The sequence below is a fragment of the Podarcis melisellensis genome (assembly GCF_964234715.1).
Source record: "Podarcis melisellensis genome assembly, chromosome: 2".
Lineage (NCBI taxonomy): Eukaryota > Metazoa > Chordata > Lepidosauria > Squamata > Lacertidae > Podarcis > Podarcis melisellensis.
Window position 1 is genome coordinate 47,049,349 of NC_138529.1, and position 10,866 is coordinate 47,060,214.

At 39.7% G+C, this 10,866-nt stretch overlaps 1 protein-coding gene across 1 annotated transcript in view; it reads left to right on the plus strand.

Annotated features, from left to right (window-relative positions):
- Positions 1-10,482, plus strand: part of WWC1 (WW and C2 domain containing 1) — an 83,043-nt gene extending 72,561 nt beyond the window's left edge. Inside the window, exons 18-23 of the mRNA XM_081899119.1 lie at positions 612-756; positions 1,835-1,999; positions 5,374-5,466; positions 6,085-6,315; positions 7,965-8,086; positions 8,619-10,482. Of these exons, the coding sequence (XP_081755245.1) occupies positions 612-756; positions 1,835-1,999; positions 5,374-5,466; positions 6,085-6,315; positions 7,965-8,086; positions 8,619-8,685 (823 nt within the window). The 3' untranslated portion in view covers positions 8,686-10,482. The remainder of the gene's footprint in view (positions 1-611; positions 757-1,834; positions 2,000-5,373; positions 5,467-6,084; positions 6,316-7,964; positions 8,087-8,618) is intronic.
- Positions 10,483-10,866: the final 384 nt, after the last annotated feature.

Consider the following 10,866-nt stretch of genomic DNA (forward strand, 5'->3'; position numbering starts at 1 on the left):
CCAGATTGTGTCTGATGATCACTTTATTCATACGTATAAGGCAAGTGAAATACTCATTCTAAATGTTCTGTTTATAACCTCTTGGGCTTGGGCTAAGCTCAGTTCATCTTATACAGACCTTTGTTGCATATTGACATGGAAGCGCACAACATTTGCATTAAACTGCATGAATCAACCCAGTATAGTGAAGTGTGTTCACAATTAGTGACTCATATCCCTGATGACTATATTCCATGCAACCAAGATGACTAATGTGATAAGTCCTAGTACAAACAGTACAGCTTGCTGCATGCAGTGACACCATGTGGAAGGATTGTTTGGGGTTTCTCTTCCTGGGTAGTAGTTCTGAGTTGTTGTTTTTAGGACCTCACAAAGGATGAATAAGGTATGCCGTGGAATGTGGTGTATCACACTGATAAGCCCAAATTTATTCTCCCTTTAACTAGTAGCGTGCTCACGCCACTGTATTATATAGCCTTGCGGTGCATCTCATAGTGCTGTAGAAATTATGCTCACTTTGTCTGAGAATACTGTTAGCTTTGCCAAAGCTCTTAGGGTTGGTGTTCCAAGGGTGCTTTGCCTATTCACAGTGAAGTTTTGTTATATAACAGGCAAGATGAAGAAGACGCTGAGCAAGATGGCAACAGTGAAAATGAAGAAGACGAAGGAGGAGGAGGAGGGTTTTATAGTGGAAGGGCAATATGGGAAACAGAAGAGACCACATCCTTGTCACCGGCTGAGTCAGCAGCCATCAAGGTAAAGAAAGCACAAGGAACGCAAAGTCCTATGTAAGCAGGTGATTAGAAGGACAAGCTGACTTAAGCACTATGTTGTTGCTGCAGTGCCCTTGTTTCACCTCTAACATGATGGAATTGAGCTTTTTTGTTTTCCATTTGCTTGTGAATTGTTTGCTAGGCACAGCACATGCTTAGTTGTGAACGCATCAGGGAAATAGTAGAATACAAGCATTTGGCATACAGAAGGTAAGAAGGGAGGAAGCGAGAGACATTCAGTATTGGGTCTGATGTTTGTTTTGTGTTTTTTTCCACTGTAGCCTGCAAACATTATTGCTAAGTGAGTTAAGTAGCTTCTGTAGCACTCTTACTGTAGGGTGAAACTTCACATTCCAAACTAGTTGAAAGTCCCTGATTTGTTGTTAGAAGAAAATCATGTAAGTCTCCAGTAATGAGATATGGTGAATCAGGCCAGCAAACTCTGCCCAAATATATTGCTGTCAAAGAATGCAGTATACCTGTATGACCTTGGCAGCACAAACAAATATTTGCATAGGCAAACCAGGTTACGTTCATGCTTCCATGCACAGTTATCTGTTTTCTCAAGCAAATCTGGGAAGTTGTTGAACAGGCTTATATTTCTATGTTAGCAGTTTTACAAGGAGAGCTCCTGGATTTTGTTTCTCCTGTCATTTCCTTCTGGCACCCTGCCCCCTCAACGTCCAGCCAGTACTAATTTCTTACATAAAATTGTATTTACAAATTTTATAGTCCATAATTCCAACACAGAACCCAGGGCACTTGAGACACTGAAATGAATGAGTTTAGCCTTAAATATGTTTAACTCTATGCTGGATTTTAACTTTCATGTTTTCTCTCTCTTATTATGGTATGTGTCTGTACTGTGGTGTTTTTAGAAGTGCTGATTCTAAATTAAAACTTGATGGTAGTGATTCATGTCTATAATATTATTCTGCCCTATATATAGTGAAGAAAAAGGTGCAGAATTCACCCGGTCAATCAAACCTTAGAGCTGTAAGACAGATTGATGGCACTTTGGTGGAGAAAAATAAGTTTACGAATATCTATCTGCATTGTAGGTGGATAAAGAGACCAACACAGAGAGCCTTGCACAATCTTCTGCAGTAGTTCGTCCAAAAGATAAAAGAACTTCTAACCCTCTACGAACTCCTTTTGTTAGAGGCAGCACTATTATCCGTTCCAAAACTTTTTCTCCAGGACCACAGAGCCAGTATGTGTGTCGGGTAAGGAAAACAGCACTTTTCTCTGTCTGTGAACAGAATACTCATAGGTAGCGTATACCCACTTTCTGTAAAAGGTAGATGAAAATGTCACTAAGACGCTCAGATAAATTGACATCTGAAATCCAATATTAAATGCCATGGCCTAGAAGTAATTAAAACAAAAGTTGCAAACTGCAAGCCATGATTCATAGGACACCCAGTCGCCCTACCCACACGTACATATGGAATTGTTGGAAGGCACATCCATAGAAACTCCAGTTGTGCTTTCAATTCCCTCAAATGCAAAAAAAAAGTGTGAGGATTTGGCATAACCACTGTTTAAAGGTGAAATCTGTAGGAAAAATTGGTGAACACGTGCCTCTTCTGCTTTCTTTTTCAGATCCCCCACTTTTTGAATGTGGGAGAATTTAAACAACAGTGGTGTGTTCTTTTAGGGAGCTTCAGAAATCCCTTAACACTTAGTGGTTGTTTCATCTATCTGGATTGCATCCTATATTAATGCATTTTAAAATACATGTTTTCATTAAAGAATTACCAATATAGGCAGTCAAGGAAACAGATTCATAAGCACATCATTTAACAGTAGTTTGTTCATTTAGCTCACTCAAATTTAAAGAAATACATTATAAAACTGTCTCCTACTTGTATTTATTTATTTATTTGACGTATTTATATGGTGCCCTTTAATTACAACAAATAGTGAAGTGATTCACAACATGATAAAACATTTAATAAGATCTGAAAAAATATAGAACTACATATGCTACTAAGCAATAAAACTGGTAATATATATTTCTGTCAGGTCAGTATTTGCCTAAAGTGACTATATGGATTATAGTAAATAAGTTATGTGTATATCTTATGCCTGATCCCTGCTAAACTAAGGGAAACTTGCATGTATACTATTGGCTCTTCTTTCAGCAGAAGTTAGATCAGTTCAATTTTGTAGTCATACCTATATGGTTTGTCACTTTTTGACAGCAGAGCAGTTTTCATCTAAACATTAACAGAAGGGTCTTTTGTGTACATCCAGCAGTAGCAATGTGTGCACTCATAGAGGTCCAAATATGCAAGGGTTGTTTTGTTCTCTTCCATGAACTGGAAAATGTTTACATCAGCAAAGAGATCACAATTTCAGGTCATTTTCCAGTTCTGAGTCCCATGGGATTTTGTCTTCTTTCACGGGAGTCTCCCCAGAATTTTGAACCATGTCCATTTTCTGTAGTTTTTATCTCAGTAGGTGTAGGGCTCCTTTGAGAGCATGGGTGGGATATAAATTTACTTAATTATATAAATAGCTCATTGCATGTGATGGCTGTCCATCGAAAGATAGCAGTTAACTCAATTATACTTACCATAGAATTTCTCAAGGGTTACCTGTGTTACGACACATAGGCTGAACTCTAATCTCACCCCCAGAGCTTGCTTCCTATATTCTTCCCTGTCTCTCTAGAACTGGAAAAGAAACTAGGGGACAACTGTGACAAATATCCTTAGGTGTTGTTTTTAAAAATCACTTGACCCTGAATTAGATTCTTTATTACTGTGTTGATGTATTGTTTTCTTAGAAACTTAGCATATAGACTTACTGGCCAATATGCTTAATAACAGACCTCATGGGTGAGACCTCTGCCAATTTTATCCTGGCATAATAACGAATAAAGTGTTTTCAAAACAGTGTGACCTTTGCGTAGAGAAGGGTGGAGGTGAGAGAGAGAATGTAAATTTGAAAATGAAAACTATTGTGCCTTCAACTAGGTACGATATGGCTGAATATGTCCAGTCCATCTGTTACGTATGCTCCAAGTTCACCTCTTTGATTAAATGTTTATTCATAATTAATTAGTTCCAGAAGACAGGATCAGGCGGGACTATAAATAACCTCTCTCTTTAACTTCAGCCTGTGAAGCAAACAAGGAAAACACTGTCAGGAAGGTCCTTTCATTGACTCATGGGCTCGCTCTGCTGAGGAACGAGGTGTTCCTTCTGCACATCAAGGCTGCCTATTGCTGTGATGAAGCACAACAGGGTCTGATACACTTATTGCTTCCCAATTCAGACACTGTTAGGCTCACCAGCTATCAATTTTCCTTTTGATTTAGCTGCAAGTTGAACTCTCGGCACTAGGCTAAACCTCTAAATTGCATCATCTTGTTTTTAAGACAGGCCTTTGGGCAACAGGCCATGGAACAAATAGCACATGACAGGGGGCATTCAGGCATGGCAAGATAGATGGATGGCTCAGTGCAGTGAACAGGAGATGCACTAAAGGGTTTTCCAGATTTTGCTCCATTTACTTACCCTGAATGGAATGTATTGGGGCTTCCAAAAATATAACAACACTTTAAAAAAAAAAAAATTAAAGTACTGTTTGTGTGATAGTTGATGCCTCAAGGAGGGAGAAGGAGTATAAAGCTGCTTCCTTTGTTGCCAGATCACTGCATGTAGTGAGTGCCTTGAATATGCAATTGGAAGGCGTATCCCAAGAGCAAAGGAACATTGTCTGGGTTCAGGATAAAAAGTCACACAGATAAAGGCTTTCCCTTGCATCCTGAAACAACACAAAGGCAAAGAACTTCAACTCTAGGATCAGGGTAATAGAATGCAAAAGACCTACTTATCCGTATTACTGAAATAAAATCTGCCTCACAACAAAAAATAATATTTGAATGTCCGCAGTTTGTTTAGAGCAGCAGAAGTGTGACAGGATTATATTCTATTACCCTGATCCTGGATGGGACGCAGGTGGCGCTGTGGGTTAAAGCCTCAGCGCCTAGGACTTGCCGATCGAAAGGTCGGCGGTTCAAATCCCTGCAGCGGGGTGCGCTCCCACTGCTCGGTCCCAGCGCCTGCCAACCTAGCAGTTTGAAAGCACCTCCAGGTGCAAGTAGATAAATAGGGACCGCTTACCAGCGGGAAGGTAAACGGCGTTTCCGTGTGCAGCTCTGGCTCGCCAGAGCAGCAATGTCACACTGGCCATGTGACCCGGAAGTGTCTCCGGACAGCGCTGGCCCCTGGCCTCTTAAGTGAGATGGGCGCACAACCCCAGAGTCTGTCAAGACTGGCCCGTACGGGCAGGGGTACCTTTACCTTTACCTTTACCCTGATCCTAAATATCTTGTGTCGACATGTTTGGCTGCAGAACCCATTGCAGAACTCACTTTTCATCTTCTATTGCATTCAAGAAGAGTAGCAGTTGGTATAAACCCTCCTTAACAAATTATTTCCCAATGCAAGTCTTAGAGGCTGCGCTGTTTTAAGATTCTAATCCCATCTCAACACAACTGTATCTTGACAACATAAAAACTTATTTATATTGTCTGGCCATTGGTCCATCTAAGTCAGTATTGCCTTTGTTCATTTCTCTTTTTCAGCTTAATCGTAGTGATAGTGATAGTTCAACACTATCCAAGAAACCACCCTTTGTTCGAAATGCTGTGGAGAGGCGAAGTGTCAGGATGAAAAGGGTAAAAATAAATAAATCTTACATGCTGTTTTCTTTTATTGAGTTGTTGAGCTGTATACATTTTTCACAAGCTAGCCTAGTTTCTTTTAAAATAACGATTAGTAAAACTGTTCTTTGTGTGCCCTGTTCCAGTTTTGCATATTAACATCAACGGCTCTTGATGTTACTGAAGGTTTGTGTTTTGCGGTTTCCATTAGTGTGTCAAATAGAAATTATATTGCGGAGCATTTGGCATGTAGTTCTGAATAATTTTTGAAGCTGTCATAGTTTCTGAATGTCTGAAGCATTTCTCATACAGATATTGGGATGCATCCAATGCTGCAACTGCCCTGGTGCAGGAGATTTCTGTGCAGGCAACAGAACTTCCACTTCCTCACTTCCCCCCTCCAGCCCTCTTCGCACTCTCAGAATCAGCTCCGGAGAACTGGGAGACCTTCTGGAGCATATTTTGGAGGTGCATGGGGAAGGAGCAGATGGAATTCCTGTTGCACTGGCTGCAAACCATTATTTTCAGTTTGGTGTCAGCAACCATTAGTATTTCAGGTCTCTAAGCATGACAAAGTGTATCAAAGGATATCACAATTCAGCATTATATAAATATTTTGTCGTTGTTGTTCAGTCTTCTGTTAGATCCACTGGAGGTGAGCGTCTAATCCGTACCTCGCTGGATCTGGAATTGGACTTGCAGGCTTCAAAGACCTGGCACAACCAGCTGGTTCAAGAGATCTCTGTCCTCAAGCAGCTGAAGGAACAGCTGGAGCAAGCTCAAATTCAGGGGGAAAAGGAACTACCCCGGTGCATAGACAAAGATGAACAATTTCAGATGTTGATGAGACTAGTAGAGAAACAGGCAAGTCATTCTTCGACTACAGAATGCTTTTTCATTATCAATTAAATTTTCAACAAAGGAATAGGCTTCAATTATGTTTTACTCAGTGTAGGCCCATTGTGATTAATGAACATGACAAAGTTAGGTCCGTTGATTACAGTGGGCCCACTCTGACTAAACTGTAGCTGAATACCACCCTTGATGTGTTTAAAAAAGCTCTCCTTCTGGTAGTGAAACCTGCTGGAATCTTTGAGGTACTTTTTCAGCACCTGTCATTTTAGTGGGATTTAAAACAGGTTCTGTCTCAGTGGGTCTAGTCAGAATTGTCTTGTCTTGCCCTCTTCAGCCCCATCTCAAAGAAATGTATGGCATGGTGAAATACCATCATATCATCTGCACCTGATTGTCCAAAATCTGTCTCTGGGAGTGTATATGAACCAAACAGAGATATACTGAGGGGTTGGGTACGTTGGCCCCCACCAAGGGTGTAGGCCCAGGGGGCGGGGCAAGAATCACGCCTCTCCACTCTGACTTGGAGTGGAGGCCATCCTTGCCAAGGGTGCAGGGAACGGGGGATGTGCTGATACAGCTCCTTGCCAAGGGCACCAGGGAACCCCTGGAACCAAAGATGTACGCAGCCTCTGATGAGGTTCTCTGTCTGAAGGCATAAGGTTGTAATTCAAAGGTAATAGGGAGGAAGACCTGAATATGGTCAAGTGAGCTCATCCAGCACCCTGCTGGGCTTACAACTGGTAGGGTGGAAGCAAGGGGTGGAGCCATGGATTTCTCTCTCTCATTTTTTTCTTGGTTGGATACACAGTGGGATTTCCCCCACTGGAAACAATGGAAATCATTGGCTCGCTTTATGAACCATTTATCTGGAATGGATTCCATTTGCATAGTGGGACCTGCATGCATTTATTAAAGAATTTCTGTACTGCCCTATCACAAAATATCTGGGAGGTTTATAGCAATACAAAGACATTTTTAAAAATAGAACTATCATTAAAGTGACTGGCTACTCTTTTTTTAAAAAAACAACAACCCCTGTTGTCATAAAAGGGTTTTTAAGAGGCACCTGAAAGTCAAAAGTGAGGATGCCTGCCAAATCTCTGCTCAGAGATTGTTGACAGCATGGGACTTGCAACACTAAATGCCTAACTTCTGGAGGATGCTAGTCAGGCTTCAGTAACTTGGGACAGTAGGTTCATTACAAGCATAATTGGCAAGTCAGTGACTCAAAACATCAAAAAGCTTTTAGATTCCAGCTAAAACATCTTTTAAAAATATCTGTTTGGAAAACCAGATCAAAAAGCATATGAGGAGACACATACTTTCCCTCTCATCTACCTCTGTATTTGTTCCTATGAATGAAATTGTAGGATTGATGTTAAGCTCACAGGACCGTGTGCAGCAGGTGCAAGTGGCCGGAGGTAAGGAGGCTTTTTCTAGGCACATTGGTAGGAACAATAGTGCCCATGAAATCACTCTCCCATTCTTGATTCTTTTACAGCTTTGGTGGTTTATGGCTCAAAATAAATCAGTCCCACCTGAATGCCCTATGTTGGACATGGAAATGAAGTGTTTTGTTTTACACAGAGGATGCCAGATTAGTAAAGAACCTATTGTGCCTTTATTTAAATTAATGGCTTCATTCCTCAATCACTTAGGTGGAAAAAGTCGAATGTAAGTGCGAGCTCAAAGCTAATAAAATGATGAGAGCAGCTGCTAAAGATGTGCATAGGCTACGAGGCCAGAGTCGAAAGGAGCCTCTGGAGGTGCAGTCATTCAGGTAGGAAAATGCGTTGTAGATTTTGCTCAAGTGCATGGATTACCCCTTTCATGTAGCTTCACTAACCAGCACCGTAAAAACCTTTGGCTGTAGAAACAAAGTAGTCATGCTCATATCATGGTCCTCTTCTGATAATGAGTCACAAGCTTGTATGGTGTTTTCTGAAAACAGACTCCTATTATGATGTCCTTATCTGGCAGTGACACAGTACTGTCTTACTTGTCAGATCCCTTTGTTTTTAAATGAATGACCTACCTATAACATTCTGCAGCATGCTTATCAAATAGAAAACAGTGTGGGATTTGATAAAATGCCTTTTGTGGTAGCTATAGTTCAGTAAGATTTATTGTATTGAAATCTTTTGGCTTTGTTCACACTGAATGACTATTTCAAAAGTGTTTTGGAAGTCTTACTGTAGGGCTTCTGTGAAGTTGTACATGACAAGGCATACATAGATTTTTTATTTTCTGACTGTTGAATAGTGAAGTCTTATTTTTTACTTTCATTAACAATTGATGTTTGTGTTTTGTAGAGAGAAAATGGCATTTTTCACACGGCCGAGGATAAACATTCCTGCTCTCTCTGTGGATGATGTTTAATGTCTATTTAAGTATTTCTTTTCAAACCACTTCAGAAAAGTATAATTTTTGTTCCACTGAAGTTTATTTATGTGGTATTACAAAGGTACCAAGTCATTTGTATGTTGCAGCTCCATGTGCAGATTTTTAGCTTTCTCCTTGTCATTGCAAACCCCACCGTTAAAATGACTTGATTATATAGTTTGTATATTTAGCAATGTATTTTTGGGAAAGATTTTTTAAATACGAACAAATTCAACTCAACATTTTTGTTTTAATAAATTCCATTTAGATGTTTTGTACAGCTCTACTTTTTTTAAAAGAGGTTTTACCGCAATAAATTTGAATCTGAGACAGCAAGAATTCTTTGATTCTTAAATATACCCCAGTTCTTATACAGCTAGCTTTTGCTAATTTAAATATTTTTGTACCCAACAGAAGAGGAAATAAGTTTTTTTTTAAAGAGCTGTAAATGAGTGCTCTGTGAGCTATGAAACACTTCAATTTCTTTCCAAGTCATAAAAATGGGTGTGGAGTTCAAGATATCTACTGCACTTTAATTTGGAGATTGTTACTTCAGCTCATTATGTACTTGACCTATAAAAAGTTCCAAAGCTCAGTGAACCCATTTCTTTATAGGGAGAGAGCTATGTGGAACATATGCCCCTGTGAGACTTTCTGATGGCTCAGTGTTTTACTGAACAAAGAAAATAGAATCATGACCAACTAGCAGTCAAAAATAATTCCATCTTTTAAGGAAAATGACACTTGGTTTTTTATTTTATTTTATATTTCAAGTTGGTTTAAGCAAGCAAAGAAATGCTCATGAAATCCTAACACCTGATAAAGAGCTTTTACAAACAAGTATTTTGACCAAAATTTTCTATTAAATTCTAAGCAGTCTTTTGTGGTTTTTTTAATCTAATCTCCTTTATTTTATTGATTGGAATAACTGATTTGGAGTGGGTTGCCTCTTGCTACTTTTGAGAACAGCTACTAAACAAAATACAATGAAGCCTTGTCTAGAAATACTGTAACCATGTCTAAAAGCCATAGTTTACCATATTGTTGTTAGTATTTGTGTATACATTTTTCCCAGCTTGTTCACCTTGGTTGGTAATGTGTTTATCTTGACTTGCGTGCACACACAAGCATTCTCTTGCTTACACTCTCACCTTTGCCTGTGTGTACACACACACACACACACACACACACACCGGGGGGGGCATATATGCACGTATGCACAGACTATTCAGGCAGTATATTCTGGAGAAAGCTTTCAGCCTAGTGTGAGTCCTATATCCAGGCCTTATTCTGCTCCCTGTCACTGTGAGATGTGGGAACAAATTGTGGTACGTATACTGTTTTTGAATATTAGTATATTGATGAACACTCAACTTTCAAAAATCACAGACATAAATTATTTCAGGATACCATGTGTGAATAAACGAGAAGGAGGTGTGTGAGAGAGCTTTAAACTCAAACCATGTTGAATTATTTGGAATGTGATACCTGAACAGATTCACACACTTTCTCCATCCTCCACCAGGACCACTCCCCCTCCCATTTCTCTACCTGTTGCCAACACAAGAATGAGAACAATGGGGATAGAAATACAAAGGCCTTAAAGGTCCACAAGCCAAGATGCGCCTTCATGAGTAAAGTTGATGAGTGGTTTAAAACTGGAAGTCTTTTGAGATGTACATAGTTCTTTTTCATGTATAAAAACACTTTAATAGGCAAGCACTAAATGATTGACTTTATATCTATTTTAAATTTTTGTCAGGATTAACAGATTAAAATTGCTATAGAAATTTATATACCTAATCTCTGTCTCTTTTTCTGACTGTGTAAATGATGTTTCTGAATTGTATCAGTGCCTGCTGCCGAAGGTATAGATCTTTAAGACATGTTTCAAGCCACACTTTGAGTTGGGGAAGAAAGATGTTTCTCAGGGACCAAGAAGCTGTGTAGGCCTTTGTTGTGTATAAAAATTTAAAATACAATTTGTGGATTATTTTTCTTTATCAATTTTGTTTTCATTGGATGCTTGCTAGAAATGGATATACAGTGGTACCTTGTGATGTGAACGGGATCCGTTCCAGAGCCCCGTTCACATCCTGAAGCGAACGTAACAAGCGACGGCGTGTCTGCACTTGCGCGGATCGCGCTTTGCCGCTTCCATGCATGCGCATGACGTCA